At 49.2% G+C, this 22,661-nt stretch overlaps 1 protein-coding gene across 4 annotated transcripts in view; it reads left to right on the forward strand.

The window, feature by feature from the left end:
- Positions 1 to 21,133, forward strand: part of ANPEP (alanyl aminopeptidase, membrane) — a 37,380-nt gene extending 16,247 nt beyond the window's left edge. For 2 of the 4 annotated variants that reach the window (XM_034435538.3, XM_034435537.3), the window contains exons 2-21: positions 7,317 to 8,274; positions 8,478 to 8,620; positions 9,542 to 9,681; positions 9,789 to 9,915; positions 10,261 to 10,415; positions 10,550 to 10,663; positions 11,648 to 11,791; positions 12,843 to 12,908; positions 13,562 to 13,627; positions 14,515 to 14,687; positions 14,927 to 15,003; positions 15,388 to 15,527; positions 15,957 to 16,012; positions 16,388 to 16,535; positions 16,673 to 16,764; positions 16,890 to 17,000; positions 19,441 to 19,608; positions 20,065 to 20,205; positions 20,288 to 20,369; positions 20,797 to 21,133. In XM_034435538.3, coding sequence (XP_034291429.2) covers positions 7,535 to 8,274; positions 8,478 to 8,620; positions 9,542 to 9,681; positions 9,789 to 9,915; positions 10,261 to 10,415; positions 10,550 to 10,663; positions 11,648 to 11,791; positions 12,843 to 12,908; positions 13,562 to 13,627; positions 14,515 to 14,687; positions 14,927 to 15,003; positions 15,388 to 15,527; positions 15,957 to 16,012; positions 16,388 to 16,535; positions 16,673 to 16,764; positions 16,890 to 17,000; positions 19,441 to 19,608; positions 20,065 to 20,205; positions 20,288 to 20,369; positions 20,797 to 20,946 — 3,033 coding nt within the window. In that variant the 5' untranslated portion in view covers positions 7,317 to 7,534 and the 3' untranslated portion in view covers positions 20,947 to 21,133. Of the gene's footprint in view, positions 1 to 4,219; positions 4,328 to 7,316; positions 8,275 to 8,477; positions 8,621 to 9,541; positions 9,682 to 9,788; positions 9,916 to 10,260; positions 10,416 to 10,549; positions 10,664 to 11,647; positions 11,792 to 12,842; positions 12,909 to 13,561; positions 13,628 to 14,514; positions 14,688 to 14,926; positions 15,004 to 15,387; positions 15,528 to 15,956; positions 16,013 to 16,387; positions 16,536 to 16,672; positions 16,765 to 16,889; positions 17,001 to 19,440; positions 19,609 to 20,064; positions 20,206 to 20,287; positions 20,370 to 20,796 lie in introns of those variants that run through there. The other 2 variants (XM_060694726.2, XM_034435536.3) reach the window with 2 other exon arrangements.
- Positions 21,134 to 22,661: the final 1,528 nt, after the last annotated feature.

Consider the following 22,661-nt stretch of genomic DNA (forward strand, 5'->3'; position numbering starts at 1 on the left):
AAGTATTGGAAGACTGCTATCCTGTCTCCCCTGGTCCTTCTCTTCACTAGACTAGCCATGGCCAGTTCCTGCAACCGTTCATTGTATGTTTTAGCCTCCAGTCCCCTAATCATCCTGGTTGCTCTTCTCTGCACTTTTTCTGGAATCTCAACATCTTTTTTATAGTGTGGTGACCAAAACTGGATGCAGGACTCATCTAGTACTACTCACCTAGTAGTGTGGTCTTACTAGGGCTTTATATAGTGGTAGTAGTATCTCTCTTGATCTTGATTGTATCCCTCTGTTAATGCAATTTAGTATTCCACTGGTTTATGCAATGCTCTGGTGAAGAGCTCTGGTGGCTCAGCAGACTAAAGCACTGTTATTAACATCCACTTACATCTGCTGCCTGCAATTACTGCAAGTTCAAATCTCACCAGACTCAGCCTTCCATCCTTTCTAAGGTAGGTAAATTGAGGACCCAGTTTGTGGGGGCAATAAACTGACTTTGTATAAATATACAAAAGTATGAAGGCTATTGCTTAACGCATTGTAAGCCGCCCTGAGTCTCCGGAGAATATAAATAAAATTAAAAAAAAAATGCAACTCCATTTCCTCTTTTTTTAGGTCTGTTTCTTCTGAACAATTTAAATTTCTCTAGCTGTATGTTCCAGTCATGGGTTTCATCCCATCAAGTTTTGGTAATAGCCTGTACTTGCCCTCATCTACTAGGCCTTGAAGGTCACTCTGTTTGTTCCTCATACTTCAAATGTTAGTATTTAGGCATCTGAGTCCTTTTTGAATGGCCCTACATTTGCTTCCTGTTTCTTCTGTTTTGTATCTGAGGTCCCCTTCTTTCTTACACTTGGTTCATTGTCTTGGGTTTATGTTTGGGATTAAGTTCTAAAATGTTGCTTTCCTCCCCTCTGATTTTAATTTAAAGTCCTTTGGAAAAGCCAAGTCAGTCATTTTCTAAAAATGTTCTTCCTGGTTCTTATGCAGTGCAGCTCATCCCTTGCTAGAAACCTTCCCTCACACGTGTGTGTCACACAGATCATGCAGAGATTGAGAGTAGCTGAACAGCTTGGCTCTGCTGGGAACACTCAATCTCCCACCGCTGGCTCAAAAATTACCTCTGTAGTGTTTTACAGACAACCTCCCACCCCCAAACGAAGTGCTTGGGTGTAAATCCTGACTTGATATTTAAAATGTATACAATTGGCTTCAGCAGAGGCCATTTGTTGAAATGGAATTGCTTTTGGCTTCAGTTGCAGCCCTGTCAGTGATTTGACTAGAATGACACAACAGAGGGAGGAAAACCACAGCCTGTGATCCCAGTTCAGTTGGACCTGGAATTCATAGAAGTGACTGCATTTTTTTTTTACTTTCACAACCTTCTCCAAAATTCAAGAAAAACGGAGCTATAGAGACCTTGTAGGAGGAGAGCCTTGTTTGTCTCTGCTGGCAAAAATCGGTAGTGTGGGAACTGCTTCTCTGACTACCAAATTGTACTAAAAGGCATCCCTCCGTGGAGTTCTTTTCAGCCCTCTGGAGCAGTTGGCAACCGATCCCGATTGGGGAATGCTGGCGGGGAGGCAATATTAGGAGGGGTTTTATTGTGGAATCCTGGGTGCTCTCAGGACTTGCAGAGGTTTCCTTCCCCAACATGGTGGGAGGGAGTGTGGGGTTTGCTCCCTGTTTCTGTGGGCTCTCCCTGAGTCCTCGTGATCAGAGGCAGTAGCCTTCTTTCAAAGAGCATTCCCAGTCACCCCCGACTGCTTTTCCTTCGTGTTCACATTCCGAAGCATCATTAGGACTTGCCTCTCCCAAGCACTTTGTGTACTGTACGATCTGCTATTTTTGTTTATTCCTTTGGCATAGACTACATTGCAACTTCATTTTTGTTTTATTTATATTAGGATTTTGTGGTTGTTTTAATGTACTGCTTTTAATCCACTTACTGGAACAGCTTTGTAAGCCACACTGAATTTCCACAGATCAGAGGGGCATATAAATCTTAGTAAATTCACACAAAGAAAGCCACTTTAATGTAGGAGTTAAGGCATTAGGCTAGAAACCTGGAGATTGTGAGTTCTAGTCCTCCCTTGGGCATGAAGCAGCTGGGTGACATTGGGCCAGGAAGGAGGAGGCCAGGACAAACCCCCTCTTCAATCTTGCCTTGCAGGCGCCAGGAATCAAGACTGATTCAAAGCCCCCCAAGCCCTCTGAACCGAGACCCCACAACATACAGCACGTACATGCTGCTGTTGAAGTAGCATTTTCATCCTTATTCTGACACCATCCCAGGACAATTACAAGACATTGAAGTTTCATGCACTTCACCATCCAAGGTGCTGTGGGTCATGGGAAGGGCTTCAGAGGTGTTTTGTGGTTTTTCAGGTGGATGAAGAGGTGACCCTTCCCTCCAGGCTCTGATCAGTCCCATTGGCCACCTCTCTGCTGATGCTTCCCCAAAACACTGGGAGAGCACATAAAATGTAACACCAAGGCTTAGAATCATAGAGTCATAGGGTTGAAAAGGACCTTGGATGTCTTCAATCCAGAACTGGACACAATATTCCAAATGTGGCCTCACTAGTGCAGAGTACAGTACAGAAAGTGATAGTACAGAGTGGTACTATCGCTTTTTGTGATCTTGATGCTATCCCTCTGTTAATGCAGCCTAGGACTGTGTTGGCTTTTTTGGCAGCTGCAGCACACTTCTGGCTCACATTTAAGTGGTTATCCATTAAGTTTCCAAGATCCCTCTTGTAGTTACTGCTGTTGAGCCAAGTACCATTTATTCTATATCTGCACATGGGTTTTTCTTGCCTAAGTGTAAAGCTTTAATTTTTTGACCACTGAACTGCATCTTGTTGGATAGGCCCTATGCCCAAGTCTTCAGCCTATGTTAGCAATTCCCCCAGTTTGGTGTCAGTTGCAAATGTGATCAGTTCTCCTTCCAACTTTTCATCTAAATCTTTTATAAAGATGCTGAAGAGTACTGGGTCCAAGACAGAACCTTGAGGTACTCCACTGCATGCTTCCCTCCATGTAGATGTAGTTCTGTTAAGGACTGTATGATGAGTGCAGGTGGTCAGACAATTGCAAATCCATCTGGTGATATACTGTCTATCCTACACACAATCCCAAGAAGTAGGCTGTGGTCTACTTTGTCAAATGCCTTACCGAAGTCTAAGTAAACTATGTCCACAGCATTTCCCTGATCTACTAAATTACTCACTATATCAAAGAAGGCAATAAGGTATGTATGATATGATCTGTTTTTAATAAACCCATGCTGATGTCTAGTAATCACTTTATTGATGTTTAGATGTTCACAAACCCACTACTTGATTATCTTTTCCAGGATTTGCACAGGTATTGATGTCAATATTGTTTCTTGAAACTTGAAAGTTTGAAACAGTATAGTAGCATACAATAGTGAAATAACAATAAAATGATGCACAAGTGAAAATACAGCAAAATGATGTAATAAGATGCATTCAAATGGTTGTGTTCAAGTGGGAATAAATCTTTAAAGGCAAAAATGTTTTAGTCAGCTGGGATTTCTGAAAAAATGTATTACAGAGAATGCAGTCCAGTGGGGAAGAAAACTGGGAGGCATTGAAAGAAGTCAATGCAGTTAAACAGACAGCTTACAAAGGAACTGAGATTCCAGAATGTACTTGCTATCAATGGAAGAAAAGTCTTTAAAAAAAAAACCTTAGCTCAGAAACGAAGTAAGAGATCACAATGGCAAAACACATCGAGAGGGGTTTCTCCAAAAGTGTCAACAAAAGGGCTGGTGGACTCCCAGCTTCTTTCAGAAGGAGAAATCTGAACAGATGACAAAAGAAAATAATAATGGAGGAACTTCTATCTGATTTTGCCTCTGTCTTTGCGTCCAAAGGAATTGGTGGTTTCAGTGACAGACTGCAAACGAACACAACAGGGGTGGGGTGCAGGACCCTCCAGCTAATTGGAAGGCCCTAAAAAGCTGCCAGGACCTCTGCCAGTGATCACGAGATGTGTGTGTGTCTGTGTGTTTGTGTCTCTGGAGAGCTGGGAAGAAGCCACTGAGCTGGAGGATCCTAGAGATTTCTCATTAGGGAAAGAGGTGATTGCTGGTAATAAAGCAAGCATTTAATCAGCATCTCAAAGCAGTGCTGAGTGCCGAGAGTCAACATGATTTTCTAAAAAAAACAGGACAGGTGAATCAAATCTTATCTTCGTTTTTTGACAGGTTCGCTGGTGAACAAGAGAAATGCTTTGATTATAATCTACCTTTGACAAGTTACCCAAACATTCTCATTGTCAGACTATTAAAGGGTGGCACTACAGTAAGGTGGGTCCACAACTGGCTGCTTAATTACATTCAGAGAGTGACATTAAGTTGGAAAGTGAGAGCTTGTAGGTTTTCACGGGGATTTCTCTTGGGGTAGTATTATGCAACATTTTTATTAATGACCTATTACTAGTTTTGTGGATGACATAACATCTGAGTTGGTTGCAGTGTAATCAGGACAAGTTGGAAGTCTGAGATTACAAGAAGAAGGTGTATTTTAATAGAGAAAAGTCTTTTTTATTTAGGGAGGAAAAGATGTAGAAATTAAAATGGGAGATTAATGATTTGGAAGCTTCAGATTGAAGCAGGACTTATAGTTATTGACAACCAGCTGAATATGAGCATATCAGGCAGCTGATATGGAGTCTATGAAGATAGGCTGGTTGGAACTAGGGATATTCAAGAGAAACGAAGACTGAGCAAAGATCTGATAGCCAAGATATGTTAACTGCTTTTCACAGCCACAGAAACTAGGACAGAAAAAAATGAGTATACATTGCAAGTATTCATATTTCATTTTATTGTAAGAAAAACTTTCTGGGGCAAGAACAGTCTGCCCATGGAGGCAGTGAGTACCCCCTCCTCACAAGAGAGGACCTATCTCTTGGGAATGGCAGATTTGGTTTTCCAGATCAGTTTACGAAGGTTGGTCTTGTGTCCTTTCCAGCTCTAGACTTCCATGATGGTCTGATTCAGTCCCCAAGCATCAGAAAGAATCTACCAGCATACAGTAACTGTGGTTGGGCTCTCTCCTGCCTTGGAGAAGGCTGTGACAGATGAGCTTTGGAACTGACAGAGCTGCCGTGGTGCGATTGGGGATGAGTTAGAGGCAAGGGTATGAGGACACACCATGCAAAACAGCAAGTGCCAGGGCATGTTTGTGCCACCATTAGGAGGATGTGAGAATGGCCCACAGAGAAAAGGTGCAACAAACTGAAATAGGTATTAGCCTCAAATGACAGGACCAGCACTCCGCCCTGCTTTGAGCTGCTTGGCTGCCTAAGTGGCCATGACTATTTTTAAAGTTTATTCAACTTAGATTGGCTAAGATTGAAGGACCATGTTTTCCCATCTTTTCCCAGTTACGCCCACCCCACCCATCATAGCACAGAGGCAGATTCTTGTTATGAATTCTATGTTAGGATCTCCTCTTGCATGGAAGTCCTTCTGGTGGGACTCAGAAGAGGGGCCTTCTCTGTGCTGGCTCCCTCTTTTGGAACATCAACTCTGCAGAGATAAAATTGGCCTCCACCTTGACACTCTTTCGAAAGGCCTTGAAGACCTGGCTTTGCCAAACAACCTGGCGACCAGGGCAATACAGAGGCCATCAAATGGCTTGCTTGCTTGTTATCACGGGGAAGGGGTGGGTGGGTTTGGGTTTTCTATTCGGGCTTTTATTTTGGTAAGCCACCTGGAATCATTGTGAGTGAGTTGAACAGCCATATAAATGTTCTAAATACATAGATTATGACCAAATAGGGAGAGTTGGTAGAGGGATGAGCAGTCCTATACCCAGATCCTACCAATTCCTGCTCCTGTGCTAGGATGAGCTGATATTTTCCTGCAGCTGAAGACCAGCAGCTGTGATTTTCTGACCACACTCTGCATCCTTTGGCAACAGCTGTAGCTAGAGACAATCCTGGCAGCAGTAATCAGTTGGCAAGGAGGGTGGAGGGCACCTCAGCTCAGCAGGGGGAAAGGCCCGTGGAGAAGGTAAATGCAGCCACTGGAAGTCATTTGACTGATGTTACACAATGGAACAAGCAGAAGATTTCCTTTCTCAAGCCCAGACCCAGGGACTGGCTGGCCTGGATCTCCAGCATACAACCTATACCGGATTTGGCACACTTGAACACACTCTAGGTGGGAAATCTCACATTTAAAGGGGGGGGGTCAGGGTTCCAAGAAATAGTCCTATAGCAAGCAAAACTCTGAGGCAGGTGAATTCCTCAAAAAATAACTTTATTAGAGATATCACATTGTCACAAATCTGTGAAAACCGACTCTGAAGGGTTAGGTTTCTCTAATTAACAGAGGAAAAAAATGGTTTCTAAGTTTACAACTGAGATGTTAGCCTAGGACAATATTTCTTAAATGTTCTACTTGCCAGATCCCTTCTCACTTTTAAAAATTGTGGAAGACCCCAAAAGAGCTTTTGTTTGTAGGGATTATATTTATTGATATTTACCATATTTAAAAAATGATGTATACATAGAATGAGCCATGGTGGCACAGTGGTTAGAAAGCAGCGTTGCAGGCTGACTCTGCCCACTGCCAGGAATTCAATCCTGATGGGGTTCAAGGTTGACTCGGCCTTCCATCCTTCTGAGGTTGGTAAAATGAGGACCCAGATTGTTGGGGCAACATGCTGACTCTGTAAACCGTTTAGAGAGGGCTGTAAAGCACTGGGAAGCAGTACAGAAGTCTAAGTGCTAGTGCTAAGTGCTATATCTTTATTATTTATTGAATCATGTAAACCAGTGGTTCTCAACCAGTGGTTTGCAGACTCCTGGGGGAGTCCACAATGTCATCACAGGGGGTCTGCTTGAAGAAATGTAATGATTTAAATCTTGAATTAAATCTTGGGGCCCATGGCCATGATCCGTGGCCACAAAAGATATTTCAAGGGGGGTCCATGGTGAAGAAAATGTTGAGAACCACTGATTTATTAACATAAATACAATATTTTCAAGAAAAGGCCCTATACTTTTTAAACAAATGAAAATAATAATGAGAAGGGTGACAAAAATGTCTTGGCGGACCTCCAGAGGCTAGGCTGGCAAATTCCAGGTCTGCCTTGTACACCCAGTAGTGGGCATACCGGCTGGGCTCCAATCTCAAGTCCATCCTGTACTCGCAGGGCCAGCAGTTCCTCCTGAATCCCAGGCCTGCCCCTCAGGGGCACTTGGCCAAGTGCAAATGCAGGTGGGAGGCAGCTGGCCCTGTTGCCCTGGGGGTCCTTTGAAACTGGGGTTGATTTTCTCCACAGGAACCACATCAAGGTGCATCCAGTTCTCCATTAACTCTCTCACAAGATAAGAGAAGATGGCCACAGAGCAGAAGTGACCTTTGCCCACCATTCCTGGCTTAATAATTGACATGTTTCATCACGCTAATAAATCTCCAGAGGCGACACATATATAAAGGACCTGCAGCGTCTTAGCAGATCCCTTTGTGTGCGAGCCCCTCTCTGGTCTCTCCTCAGCCATGGCCAAAGGGTTCTTCATCAGCAAGTCTTTGGGGATCGTAGGCATTGTCCTTGGCCTGGGGGCCGTGGCTACCATCATCGCCCTCTCGGTTGTCTACACCCAGGAGAAGCAGCGGGCAGATAATGCACTCGCCAACCAGGGCCCAAGCAGCACCATCACGGCTGGCGCTACTATAGCCGGCACTGTCCAAGCTACCACGGCCGGCGCCACCAGAGCTACCACGGCCAGCACCACCAGAGCTACCACGGCCAGCACCACCAGAGCTACCACGGCCAGCACCACCAGAGCTACCACAGCCGGTGCCAACAGCACTATCACAACCAAGCCTTTGGAACCTTGGGACCACATGCGGTTGCCCAAAACTTTGATGCCCACATTTTACACTATCTCTCTGCAGCCATTTCTGAAAGAGGTCAGCCCAGACTTCTACATTTTCAAAGGCAACAGCACAGTGGAGTTCCAGTGCAAGCAGCCTACGGACCTCATACTCATCCACAGCAAAAAGCTGAATTACACTCTGCAGGAGACATTCCTTGCATCCCTGACAGGAATTAATGTCGTTGCACCTGCCATTGAAAGAACTTGGCTAGTGGAGAAGACAGAGTACTTGGTGGTGAAACTCAAAGAGAAACTCCAGCAGGATAAGGCCTATCGACTGCATGCTGAGTTCACTGGGGAACTGGCAGATGATCTGGCCGGCTTCTACCGCAGTGCTTATATGGAAGAAGGGAAGTCCAAGTATGTGGAAGGGACAGAGATGGTGGTGGGGAGTATGGGGACAGGAAGAGGACCCACAGAGATCTGTTCCATCAATGGGTTTTACAACATGGTTGTATATGTGCCTCCTTGAGAGGCCCCAGATCGAGCAGAAAGAGCAGGGGCGATTAATAGAAAGGTTCTTGGGCCTCTCGACTGACCATCTGGGGTCTGTCTTTATCCAGGCTGGTGGCTACAACCCAGATGCAGGCTGCTGATGCCCGCAAAGCTTTTCCTTGCTTTGATGAGCCTGCCATGAAGGCCAACTTCTCCATCACGCTGATCCACTTGCCCGCATATAAGGCGCTCTCCAACATGCCTATTAACAGTGAGTGCCTAATTGGGTGGGTGGGGGCAGAGGAAAGGGCTTCCCTGGGCAGTGGGGAGGACTTAGGGTGCTCTCGCTCTTGGCTGTCACCCGGGCTCCTCTAAGAGGCTGGCAAAACATCCCTCTAGTCTAGGTGGAAACCGGAGGCTGAACCAACCAAGGGGGCCAGGAATGGGGCTGGGGAGAAGGTGCCGAATGACTGACTTAGCAGGATGAGGGTGCTTTTAGGGTGTGTCTGAGGGTGTGGAAAGAAGATTCTGGGCCATTAGAAATGGGGAGAGACTCCTTAAGGCCAGACTTTAGCAGTGGTTGGGTGGCGGCAAAGTCTGCTGCTGCTGCCACCGAAGATGTCGGAGGGGGGGCTCCTAGGGCTGAGATGTGTCCACCCACTTGTGCTCCCCAAGGCAAAAGGAAGTGGGAAAAGGGAGGGATCTGAGAGGGGGGAGGGTGCACCCGTATTTGTGATGACCATCACTTTAAACAGGCAATTTGCCCCCTGACAGCCATGGGTCAGCGTGACCACAACACACCCGCAACCTTTCAAGGCTCTGTTGGCACAAAGGTGCCTCCTCCCCATGGAACACATTGTAGAAAGTCATGGGCAGCAATACAAGGTTTTTGCTGCATTTAGTGGTGGGGAAAATCTACCCTCTGCCTCCAAAGGGGAGGATTGTTCTGCTTTTACACAGGGCAGGTAGATCCCTCCCACTGAGCTGCCCAGGCCTGTCAGTGGAATCTGCGAGTGAATGAAAAGGGGCTTCTGCCTTCTGCCTAAAAGGATGACTGGGCCGAAGGGTAAAAAGAGAAGGGCACCCTCCTTTGGAAACTTGTGCTTGGGGAGACAGCACCCCTTCCTCCTGGGGAGGAGGGCCAAGCAAGGGGGGCGAGCTCACCCCTTCTCCTCTCTGCCTTTTCTTCCAGAGACTGAGGAAGTAGCAATGTCAGACGGATCAATCTGGACACGGACTGAATTTGAACCCACCCTCAAGATGTCTACCTACTTGCTTGCTTTTATTGTCAGCGAGTTTGAGAATGTGTCTGCTATCCAGCATAACACCCTGGTAGGCCTGCTTTCATGGGGGACCCCCTGCCCACAACAGGGACATCCCCTAGGTTGCTCTGCCCTGGAAGAGGGGCCTTTCCTGAGCGTTCTTGGCTCCTCTTTCAGATCCAGATCTGGGGCCGCCCCAAGTCGATCAAGGAAGGCCAGGGGGACTACGCCCTCAATGTCAGCTGGCCCATTCTCAGCTTCTTCGAGCAGCAGTACAATGTGCCTTATCCTCTGAAGAGATTAGGTAGGTGAGGAGGGCTGAGTCACAGATGGGAGTCATGACTCTGGGCAGGGGGTGGGGAGACCTGGGTAGCCTTCAGTCATGATGGGTTCCTGTGGGCGTGATCCTCCCCCATGTGCTTTATCTCCTCCCAATTCTTGCACTCAGCATTCACAGAGAGTCTTGGGCACTGTTGGCAACTTAGCACCAGACGGAAGAACCTCAGTGAGCGACTCCCTTGCATTTAAGCTCCCCGCTGCCCTTGCACAGCCACAGCGGTAGATGCTTTGATCAGGGAGGGCGGCTCGAGGTTGAACAGGGAGTCCTGGGGGTGGTTTTGGTTCAGTTAGCGGGGACTTCTCTTGCCAGACCAAGTCGCTCTTCCGGATTTCAATGCTGGAGCAATGGAGAATTGGGGGCTGATCACATACCGTGAGAGTGCGCTACTCTTTGACCCGGAATTCTCTTCCATCGGCAACAAGGAACGGATTGTGACAGTGATTGCTCATGAAGTTGCCCACCAGGTATTTTCTAGATTGTACCCTACCAATATAGAGGGCATGCAAGGGAACCTCTGGGCAATCCACCCTGGCACCCTCATATACCCAGGGGCTCCTAGAAAAAGTGATTATGGGACTAATCCCCTCCCTCTCAACAGTGGTTTGGAAACCTGGTAACCCTGGAGTGGTGGAATGAACTGTGGCTAAATGAGGGCTTTGCGTCGTACGTGGAATATTTGGGTGCAAATGAAGCTGAGCCCACATGGAATATTGTAAGTGCCGTGTGGGGTGCTGGATGGGGATGGGAAGGCAACAGGGGCATCACTGAGCCAGTGCAACTGATTGGATGAGGGCTGGAGCAGTGCAGTACAATAGGAGAGGGGCTTTTTCCCAACTCACATTAACCACTAAGTTTGTCCTGGTCTGGACCAGCCCAAAGGTGCAAGTGGAGCAAGTGCAAGGGGCCATGCCCACCCCCTGCAGAAGAGAGAGTTGGCCAGGGCGTGATCTAGACTGGCTAAATGGGTAGACGTGTCTGGAGTCCAGGTGCCCCAGTAGCTCTGGGAAGAGCCCTCCAGGGCCTGGAGCCAAGAGCCGAGCACATTCTGAACGAGGCAAATCGAGCGGAGCATCTGTGGGAGGCTGAATTGTCGGGAGAAGGGCTGAGCTGAGCAGCAGACCTGGAAAGGGAATCCAGATGTAGGAAGATCCGGAGTCTTCAATGGTTGCCCATTTCATCCACTGCCAAGATTCCTGGGCAGCAGTTCTTTCACTAAGCAGAGTTTACATACAACATGTAACATGATTACTGAATCCACTCATTTAACCCATTTCCTGGTTTAGTAGAGTCCACTGAATCACAAAATAGCCAAATCCATGCATTGGTTAGCTCTTCTCATCTCCCAGGGTAAGCATGTTGTCTGAAGGCAGCACTAGTCTTTAACTGACTTAGCTGAGAGTCTAGCCCAAGTCTCTGAAAGGCTGAGAAAACTCATCTAGACTTGCCTTTCCTGGTTCTGGAGAGAAAGGACTTCTCCTGGAACAGAGATGATTCTGCTGGAGAGGCTTCCCAGATCTTTCTGCTGGATCCAAAGTCCTTGTGGTAGATCTAAGAGTAGGAACTTCCACGTCCTGCCCTTCCAACTATAAGCCCACTGGTGGCAATAAGGTTGCTGCCCACTGTGGTCTTTGGTGGAAGAAGGACTCGGGGCCAGTCAGGTTGCTTTGAGGACTGAGTTTAAGGCCTTTGTTTTCAGAAAGACCTCATTGTACCGAATGATGTGTACCGTGTGATGGCCATCGATGCTCTGGCTTCCTCACACCCGCTCTCCAGCCCTGCAGAGGAAATCAACACTCCAGCTCAGATCAGTGAAGTCTTCGACTCCATTTCCTACAGTAAGGTGAGGTGGGGGGGGGGCTTGGTGAAACCTTGCTTGACTTTTAGAGCAGGAGGGATTTCTTAGCAGCTTTGCTGGGCTGCCTTCACCCCGGAGGAGTGCAAATGCACACAAATGCCAGGAGCAAGAAAATCCATCCCACAGCAAGAAGAGTGAACTCCCATCAACCTGCAAATGCATCCCACCAGGTGGAGAAAAGCTAAAATGCAGGGCCAAGTAAAAAGTGTGGGTGTGTTTCTTAAGCAAGTTGGGAGAGTGGAACTGGCATTTAAAAAAATAAACAAACCCTGATCAACTTTGGACAGACTGTACAAGTGGGAGCGCTGCCCCTCCCCCCTTGCTCCAAAGTCACTTGAACCCTTCAAGCAGGAGCAGAGCCAGTGAAGGCTTTGACATTTCACCCATCACAGAAGAGTTCATGTTTTGCTCTATAAGAACTTCAGGATTCTTAGTCAAGATCCATTTATTTCCCAAAGGGCCCAATCTATCAGGAGTGCTGGTAAAAGTAAGCTTGTGTCAAGAAATATAATGAGTTGCCCATCTTTTGAAAGACAATGCAGCTTTCTACAAACACCTAGAAGCAAGCAAAGTTATAACCAAAAGCCAACATGGATTTGTCAAAGCAGATCATACCGAAGAAACCTTATCTCATTCTTTGACAAAGTGACTAAATTAGTGGACCAGTAAAATGCTGCAGACATAGTATACTATGCAGACAGCCATTTATCCAGAATGGTATCAAGTCTCCTGATTGAGCAGGGGGTTGGACTAGAAGACCTCCAAGGTCCCTTCCATTATTCTGTGAATTCAGTATCTGTTTACTGAGCCTCCTGACAGCTGTGAACCATGGGCTTTGGAGAACGAAAGAGGGATTTGCTGTGTTCTTCCTCAGATGATCCCCAGGGCTGCCCACAATAAGTCTGGGACCAGGTCTGCTCCATGCCCTGCACGGCCCTCTTGTGCAAGATCCTCCTGTGGAGGAAGAAAAGAGGGGTGAGCACGGGGTGTGTGTGTGTGTGTGCTTGCCTTATTGCAGCTTCTTTTCTCCCTGCAGGGGGCGTCTGTGATCCGAATGCTCTCCGAATTCCTCACGGAACCCGTGTTCAGAGAAGGGTTGCAGGTAAGGGGCTGCCTCCACCTCCCCTCCCTGACTGAGGCACAAGCTAAAATGGTGACACACACACAATCACCTCACGGTGCCATGTATGGCTGTACTGTTTGCAGGGTGGTGATGGTGGTGATGTAAAAGGGCAGATCCCACAGTGGGACTTCCAGGCAGCCCTTTCGGGAGAGAACTAGCTCAGAACAATCTCAGCTTGCCACGCTGGTGAATGAGCCAAGAGGCTTTCCCGGGTCCCTCTGACCCTTGCCCACCCCCCACCCCTGCCATAGGGAGACAGGCAGGCAGGCAGCTTTGTCCCTGGGCCAGCAGCAGCTCCAACCTGTGTAAAATCTTATCCATTTTACTGGGGGGGTTGAGGGATGACCTGTAAGGATATGACACCTCTGTGTCCCCCTCCAAGTTGATGCGGGCAAGCCCCTCTCCTGTGGCCCTGGGATTCTCCTCCATGGTGGCTGCCATCAGGTTCTGGGCCTGCTGACTTCCCCGTCTACTAGAGAACTCCCCCAACATCTGGGTGGGGTGCTGTGGTGGCTTCTGGCTGGGCCCCTCCTGGCCCCTCCCTGTCTTGAATGTGGGAGAGGGAAATCAGCCAGTGGCAGAGCTTTCCTGAGCTTGGGAATTCTGCTCACCTGACTCTCCTTTCTCCACAGTCCTACTTCGAGACCTACCAATATGAAAATACTGTTTGTGATGACCTCTGGAAACAACTGCAGTTGGTATGTTTTAAAGCCTATTCTAGCTGCTTCCATAGAATTTCTGAATCCCAGAGATGGAAAGATATTTTTCTACCCGATGTGTTCCTCCTTTAGAAATGGATCCTCTCCCCCAAGGGCCTGAGCAGGCCAGCTACCCCCTCAGTTCTGCCTTTACTGATCTTATGGAGACAGTTATGGCTAATAGCAACATCCAGAGTAGCCTCTTGCCTCCCCCCGCCCCCAGCTCCCCTTTCCATATGTGTGACAGTCAACTCCAGCCACCACCACCCCGCACTCCTGGGTCCTCTGGTTGGAAGTCCATCTGACATTTTTCCCTACCTGAAGCCACTCTCTCGTCCTTTGGATCTCCTGCATACCCACTCTTAGCAACCCATCCACACATCCCAACTCACCAGGAAGCCAACACAGCTGTGAAGGCATCTGGCTCTCTTCTTAGTGCCTTATGCTGCTTTCTTTTGAAGGCTACAGTGCAAAGTGCACATTAAAAGTAACAGGAGCACTAGGTCCCAAGCATGTGATGAATGTGAAGTTCAACTGCCTTGCAAGTGGCCTTGGTTCTCAACCTTTGGTACTCCCTCTTACTCAGATTGTTCCTCTGAAGTTGCAGGCTGTTGTGTCTGCCCAACTCCAGTGGGAACCATCTTCTCTTTCCTTCTGTGGTCCTATGCCCATGTTGCCAACAACCAGCCGAGGAAGAGACAGGTCCACGGTATAAGAGAGAGGAGCTACATTTCAAAGGCTTGGTGGGACTGTCTGGCAGTTGGCCTCAATCAATGCCTGGGATGCATTTCCTGCCAGGAAGTCCATGTCTTGAGATTAGGCATTTCGGAATACTAGAGCCAGGAGCCACCTTCTCAAGTTGAGTCTCTTTGATGCTTCTGGGACAGGTGGTGAACAAGAAGAACATGAGTCTCCCAGACACCGTCAAGACCATCATGGACCGCTGGACCTTGCAGATGGGCTTCCCAGTTCTCACAGTTAATACCACAACAGGCATCATCACCCAAAAACATTTTCTGCTGGACCCAGAAAGCCCCGTTGAGCGACCCTCACAGTTCAAGTAAGTCAGGAGCTTTGAGCCTCTGTGGAGAGGTCAGATCTCTGCGTGGAAAGAGACTTGTCCAGAGGCAGCGAGAGGGAGGAATCCTCTTGCCTAGTGCAATTCTTGACGATGGGGGCTACATCCTGCTGTTGGGGAGATGAGGCTCATGCAGTCCAAGAATGAAGAGGACCAGGTTGAGGCAAGGGGAGGAATAAGGGAGGGCAGAAGCTGCTCAACTGACAGCCGGTTTCCTGCAGTTATACCTGGATTGTTCCGGTCTCCTGGCTGAGCAAAGGAAAGGAGGCAGAGATGTACTGGCTCACAGACACTTCAGGTATAATTCATTTGTACCACCTTGGTTGTTCTACGGAGTTACAAAATCATGCTTAGAATGTTAGGAGATTTGATGGAGTTTGCTTAAGGCTGTCCAGGTGGCTTTTGCTAGCTGGCCCAAGATGGCTAAGGTGCGCCTACTTAGCCTGCCCTGGCTTGATCTGCTGCCAGTCAGTGGTGAGGAGATGGCCTCCCTTGTTGCTGGGGGGAAGCTTGGTGGCCTCTTCCTCCTCTCCTCCTGATCTTCAAAATGGAATTTGGGAGAGGTCATCAGTGTTGCATGTTTGAAACCGTACAAAATGTCTTAAGATTTACCTGTCGCCCCAGAAGAGCAGCAGGGCAGCTCTTGCGGTAGAGCGGGACAAGCTTTCTTTCTTTTTTGCAGCTGAAAATGCCAACTTCTCAACTTCTGCTAACCCTGCCCAGTGGCTGCTACTCAATATTAATGTTGTGGGCTATTTCCGGGTAAACTATGATTTGGAAAACTGGGAGAGGCTCATGAATCAGCTGAATGACGACCTTCAGGTAGGCTGTCAAAGTGCCGCCTCCCCTCTCTGTCCCAGAAATGGCTATAGTGAAACAGCCTCTTCTCCAGGGTAAGGGAAGTCCTCCAAGAGATAGAAAGTTGGGAAAGGAGGGAGGCACTTCCTTTTTCCCCTGTGCCATTCCTCCTTCTGCGTCCCACAGCATCTGTTTGCCTCCCAAACACCCCCAACCAGCTTCTCCAGAAGAGTCTTTCGAATGCTTTGGCTCTCGTTCTCCATTTGTGGATGAGAGGCTGCTCTCTCTCGCTCCACAGTCTCACCTGATGCCCTCCCAGTGGAGGAAACATCTGCTGACACAACCAGCAATGGTCTCGAGGCAGGATGTGAACTTCCGGGATTCTCCTCTTGCCCACCGCCTGATTTTGCCAAATCTCGATTCAGTTTCTCTGACTGCTCTGTTCTTTTGCAGAAGATCCCCGTTCTAAATCGTGCTCAGATCATCGATGATGCCTTCAACCTGGCAAGGTGAGAATCCCTTTATCTCCCCCTGCTGCTGGGGAGCAGAATTGCAATCAGATTGCCTTCCGAGTCTATTGAACCTCCAAGGATTTTTCTTCCTCACTCTGCCTAAGGGATCCCGCTGGGCTGAAATGCTGCCATCTGATAGGGGGGCATTCCAGAACAGGAGTGACAGGGGGCTCCTCTGTGGGAGGCTGCTGCACCTGCCAGGGGCGCCTCTTCCACCACGTGGCCCTCTTTTGGGCTAAGCATTTTTTTTTTTTTAATTTGATTTATATGCCGCCCTTCTCCGGAGACTCAGGGCGGCTTACAGTGCGTTAAGCACTGAGGCAGAGCGGAGGCCAGCCAGCCCCAAAGCCAGCCCCTCTGCTGTTCTTTCAGAGCCAAGCATGTGGGCAGCGACCTGGCCCTGAACACCACCCGCTACCTGGCCAAAGAGAGGGAGTACCTTCCTTGGGACACGGCCCTGGACAACCTGGACTACTTCCGCCTCATGTTTGATCGCAGCGAAGTCTATGGGCCGATGCAGGTGTGAGCTCCAGCCAGTCTTGGCCTTCGGTCCTCCCACCCTTCCCTTCCCACAGAGGGAATCCTGGGGTGGGAGTGGGGGTGAATGGGCTGCTCTCCAGCTTCGGTCCTAATCAGACCTTACTTTCCCTGTTGCAGAAATACATCCAGAAGCAGGTCACCCCCTTGTTTGACCACTTTAAAAAAATCACTCTCAACTGGACCCAAATCCCAGATGGCTTGATGGATCAGTGAGTCTCCATGGATGAGGAGGAATGGCGGGGGGGTGGGGGGGGGCTTGTCTGTGCATGGCAAGAGAAAAGGGGAGGGGGTCACTGCCCTTGAATTCATATCCCGGCCTCTCTCCCGCTTTCAGGTATAACCAGATCCTGGCCATCCGCACTGCCTGCTCCTATGGCATCCCTGAGTGCAATGAGCTGGCCTCCTCCTGGTTTAAGGCCTGGAAAGCCAACCCCAGCATCAACAGGTGAGAGAGTGGCTGGGAATGGGGGAGGGGGGGTTGAGCATGGGAAGCCCAAGGGGGGCGGAGCGGAGCTGCTTTCTGGGCAGGCCATCCTCTTCTCTGCAAGGCTGGCCCCTCCTGCTTAGTGACGGAGAGCAAGCAGCCTTTAACTGCTCTTCACTCCCTGGGCTTGCCCAGGTCCCAAAGAGGGGCCCTGTGCCTCTGCCCACTCTTCAGAGGCCCCCGCCCTGCTTTTCGGGCTTAGCCTCCTGTTAGCCCTGTGGCTTTGCCTCTTCGCTGAATAGCCTCCACGCCCATTGTGTCCTCTGCCTTTACTGTGAACGCTCAGGGATCCCCGGATTCAGCAGACAAATAAGTGGGAGGGGCTGTCTGCTAAAGAAGGCCCACTAAATCCAGGTGGAATTTGACGTATGCAACGTTCATGCACAAATAAAAGGGAGCAGTGATTTAGAGGCTCCTTCTGTCAGCCCCATGGATGTCCCTCCCCCCCCAATAAAGGCCAAAGGAAAACATGTCCCTGCCCAGCCAGCTGCCCTGACAGAAACAAGGTCAGGTGACGGATGTTCTCCCAGCAGCCTGGGGCCTGAGGGGTGGGTTTCTGAGAGGGCAGTGATGCCCCAGCATGACAGCAACCCTCTGCAAAGGGGGCCAGGCATCCAATGTACTGCAATGGCTGCCACCCAGCCATCGCCCGATGCCTGCCTCTCTGGGGCTGCTGGTCTGCGAGGGGTTCCAGTCTGATGCCCTCCCCCTCTTTTCCCCCAGCCCAGGTGGCATTTGTCAGGGGTCTTTGGAGGTTGGGATGGCTGCTTGGAGGGGTAGGAGGCAGGGCCAGAGTGGGGCTTTCCACAGGGAGCGGTGCAGAAAAAGGTGCCAGGAGAAGAGATGGGTCAGGTTTTTCAACCTCCGTCTTCTTGGGCCAGAGAGCAGCCCCCCCTCCACATCTGGGACAGAAAAGACCTCCTTTGGGGTTTGCAGAGTCAGCCCCCCTCCCCCCGCTTGAGGAAAGTTTGTTCTCTTGGTAGCCAAAGTCAGGAAGGCAGAGAGCCCTGTGGCCAGATGGGGGGGGCGGGGGGGGGAGGTGAGAGCAGACCCCGTAGGCTTCCACAGGAGATTTCCTTCCATCACTTCCTGGGTCATCTTCATTCAGCAGCAGTTTGGCCCTCGGATGGAGGCACCACTGTTTTTTTTTTTTTTTAAAGTTTTATTTTAGATTAAAAATAAAATAAACAAAAACAAAAACAACCACAACAACAATAACATAAAAATATCATCCTTACAAACGATCATAGACAGCATCTCAATCGGTTAAAATCATTTCGTGCTTACAATTCTCCAAATCTCCTCATATAATAATTATTCTTTACTTAAGCTAAAAATACATATTTAAACATTTCATATATGCTATCTCATCTCCATACTTTTTTATCAAACCATTGATAAAATATCTCCCATATCAAATAGTATTGTTTATCTTCCTGTTCTCTTATTTCAAATGTCAATCTACTCATTTCAGCACAGTCAAGGCTAAGCGAGACATATTCGAGCTCAGGCAAGGGGGTTTTGTGGGTGAACCCCAGGATGTTCAGCTAGCCTTTGTCCATTCCATCCAAGGTCCACTTGACCAAATTCTAGGAAGTCAATGGATTTTTGTATTCACAAGAAAACATTTGGTTGTCCTCACATTTTGCCATCCTTGTCCTGAGCTTCAGTTTTTCTAACATTGGTTCTACTGCTACCCATTATCTTCCTCCACCCTTGCTCTGTCCTTCTTTCCAGCTATGGTCATTTTATATTTCCAGGTCTTCTCTAACTTTTTTACGTAGCCACCCTTGCCTCTTCTGCCCCATGTTAGAACTATTTTCAGGATGCTTTTAGAAATTCCTACCACGCTGTTCACATCAGAGGAAAATCCTCTGGGCCAAGGCTGAGCTGAAGACGAGATTTTTTCATTTCCAGGATGGTGTGGATTTGGGATGGACAGAAAATCCCAGCAAATCCTCCCTCCCTCCCTCCCTCCCCTGCCTTTGTAAGGAGGGCAAACTGATCTTGAAAGGCATCGGCCACTGAGTTTTCTTGGTCAGGTGGACAATGACACACAGACACACACAGGCCCTGTCCAGCAAACTGCTTTTTGCAATGCAGAGGGCTTTTCTGAGTAGGGCACTTTTAGCCCTTGGTACAGCTGCTTCTCTCTCTGCTGGTGGCAGCGGCGTCTGTTCTTTTAGACCAAAAGAATACTCCTCGGTTGCAGCCATCTTGGGGGCGGTTAATGGCAGGGCCTCCACACATCCTGCCCATTACGCAAAACCTCCCCCCGTTTTCCCCAGACAGCACTTTAGATGTGCTGGATCTCATTCCCAGTTAAAACCCTCCCTCCCTCTGCCCCGGTTCCTCCCCTCCCTCCGCCCGTGGGGCCTCTCAGTGACGGTCTCGCTTTCAGGATCCCGCCCAATCTGCGCTCCGCCATCTACTGCAGCGCCATCAGGACAGGCGGTGTGGAGGCCTGGGACTTTGCCTGGCAGATGTTTCAGCAGGCCCAGGTGATCTCAGAGGCCGACAAGCTGCGTGGGGCCCTGACCTGCAGCCAGACCCCCTGGATCCTTCAGAGGTGAGCTGATCTCTGCCCAGGGCGGTGAGGTGGCAGCTCACAGGGCTTCATCCAATTGCCAGAGATGAGCGGGGAGATCGCCAGGATTGTCTTTAACGCTGGGGCACAGTTAGGCATCCCACAGATGACCCCTGGCTCTCAAACAAGGGCAGGTGGGTGATCTCAGGTGAAGAGCTGCATTTGAAGGGAAGGAGAGCTTCCTGATGGGAACAGCTGCCCAGCAGTGGTAGAGTCTCCCTTTGGAGGTGGGCCTTTTCCATCTCTGGAGGATTTTGGGAAGAAGCTGGACAGCTGCCTCTCAGGGATGTTTTTCCTGCATCGAGCAGAGGGTTGGATCAGAAGATCCTCGTGGCCCTGTCCATCCCTACAATTGTATGAGTGCATGAAAAAAAGGAAGCCTAGGCTGCAGCTGTTTGGGGAGGGGGCTACCTGGAGCTACCCATTTATCCCTCGCAGGTATCTTCAGTATACCCTGGACTCCACCTTGATCCGCCGCCAGGATGCCACGTCCACCATCAATAGCATTGCCAGCAATGTGGTGGGGCAGCCTCTGGCCTGGGATTTTGTGCGCATGAACTGGAGGACCCTCTTCCAGCAGTGAGTGTGCACCTCTCCCCCCCCCCCGCCCAGGGCTGAGTGATTGGAGACCAGCCACTCATCCGCCCGTCTTCCGACCTAGGTTTGGGGGAAGCTCCTTCTCTTTCTCCAGCCTCATCCAGTCGGTGACCCAGAGATTTGCGTCTCCATTTGAACTTCAACAGGTGAGGCTGCTTGGGGTTTGGGGAGGGCTTACGGGGGAGGCCGGCTTTGCAAAGAGCGACAGCCACCTTTTAGGAGGGCCAAGTCCTCGTTTTATGTATCTGCCCAGTGAAGAAAGCACTGGAGGCCAGAGAACCAGGCCAAGGCATCTGCTAAAGGTGCTGCTGCCTTCCTGGCATCGGACCAGCTTTTTTTTTATCATGCTAGGGGTTTTCAAAATGGTTGCTGGGGGAGTTATTTAGCCTGTTCCCAGAAGCCCTTCTTCCTGTCCGATCCTAGTGCAGAGGGGAGATGTGAAGGAAGGGGGCCAGTGGGGAGTCCTTTGAACACTTGGAGGGGGGATACAGGTCTGATCAGAAAATCTGTGAGCTGGCAAGCAGGGATGCTTGGGAAAATTGCTTCTTCCTTCTCTCTCTGATTGGCTGACAGCTGGAGCAGTTCAAGGCAGACAACGCGGATGTGGGCTTTGGCTCTGCCACCCGGGCGCTGGAGCAGGCCCTGGAGAGAACGAAGGCCAACATCAAGTGGGTGGCAGAGAACCAGCCGCTTGTCCTGCAGTGGTTTAAGGAGAACTCGTAGGAGGAACCAGCCAGTGCTGCTGCAGGGCAGGGGTTCCTGTCAGAGGGGCAACATCTGGCCTCAGTGACTCTCCCTCTGGGTACCCAAGGGTGGAGGAGCAGATGGGCCGGGACTCTGTCCAGCCATGGCAATGCCCCTCTATAATTTTGTAACTCCAACACTGTAAATTAAAGTCTCTTGAATGGAATGTGCAGATTACTGCTGGAGAAAGGGAAAGGGAAGATATCGTAGGGCCATGTGGGGTGTGACCCGGTGCCAAGCATTGGCAGATTTTGTGATGCAATGCCAGCCATCTTGACGCAGCACTCTCTGTCTTCTGTGGGTATTAACAATGGAGAAAGGGCTGGGCACATGACTCCTGCATCAGCATCCATTGGGCAATATGTCCTTGGCAAGGCTCGACAGCCAGCTTTAGCCTCCATGTTCATGGGTTGAGAAGCTTCAGGAGTGGGGGAGCAAGAAGGGAAGGAGTATAACATCTGGGGAGCTGTAACAAAAGCCAGTTGAAACCCAGGAGGCTAATTCAGAGGAGCTGATTCAGCAGGGAGGGGCTGAGGAAGGTCTGTTCTAGATTTGGAGATGGGGAGAGGCGGCAGTGGCCCTCCTGGTCCATATCCTGCTATCTCCACCAGACAGAAGGCTCCCTCACTGGAGCGAGCAAAGCTGATGATGGGACGAGAAAGGGTCTGAAGGCTGGCCTGTATGAAGGATGGCTAAGGGAATGAGATACGTCGAACAGATTTAGGCATGACATAATAACAGTCTTCTACTACTTGAGGGGCTGTCACAGAGAAGGCCTTGTCTTATTCTCTAAAGCACCTGAAGGCAGGATGGAAGCTTAACAAAGAAAGACCTACGTAGAAGTAAAGAGGAATTTCCTGACAGAGAGAACAATGAATCGCTGGAACCATCTGGAGTTATGGGGTGTTCCATTGAAGGAAGTTTTCAAGAAAAGATTGGATAATCATTTCTTCAGGATGATATAAGGACTCCTGCCTTGGCCAGACAGTTGGACTAGAAAACCTCCAAGGTCCCTTCCGGCCCTATTGTTCTGTTCTGTTCTGATCTGATCTCTGTGGTCCTTCATAATTAGCCATGCCTTTTGATCATTCTTGTTGGTGAATGGTGAATGAAGGGAGAATCTCAGCTTTAGCTCTCCTAACAACCCTATGGATGGAGTAACCAGGCTTTCTACCCCCCGCACACATTTCTTCAGTCATTCATTATCCGTCTACCTCACCTTCCCAGAGCCCACAACCTGTAAGATCCAAAGCAGCCTTCTTCCACTTCTCTCGTGTCTCCAAACATGTCTAGTTCTAACCAAGAACCCCAGGGTTGTTACATTTATGAAGAAGATTGATCCTGGCTGTGGGATAGACAGTTGCTGTGGGATTTAATTTCACATACAGTAGAAGTCTCCCAATCCAAATCTCAGAGTGTGTTATCAAGAGCACTTTATATTAAGTGACTGATTATGAGCCATCAAGTCCTTTTCAATTCCTAACAATCACATAAGATTTTCTCGAAGACAATCAATCCCTATTCTGTTATTTCAAGTCTCCCACCAGAACGGAGTCTGTCCACCTTGCATCCTCTTCCCTGTCATCTTGGCCAAGATGAAAGTAGCAGTTAGACCATATCTTACATCTTGGTAAGGTACAAAAATGTGGGATAGACAACATCACCACCAGATGGATTTATAACTGGCTGACCAA

Source organism: Pantherophis guttatus, chromosome 13 (assembly GCF_059756535.1).
Source record: "Pantherophis guttatus breed Tessera chromosome 13, ASM5975653v1, whole genome shotgun sequence".
NCBI classification, from domain to species: domain Eukaryota; kingdom Metazoa; phylum Chordata; class Lepidosauria; order Squamata; family Colubridae; genus Pantherophis; species Pantherophis guttatus.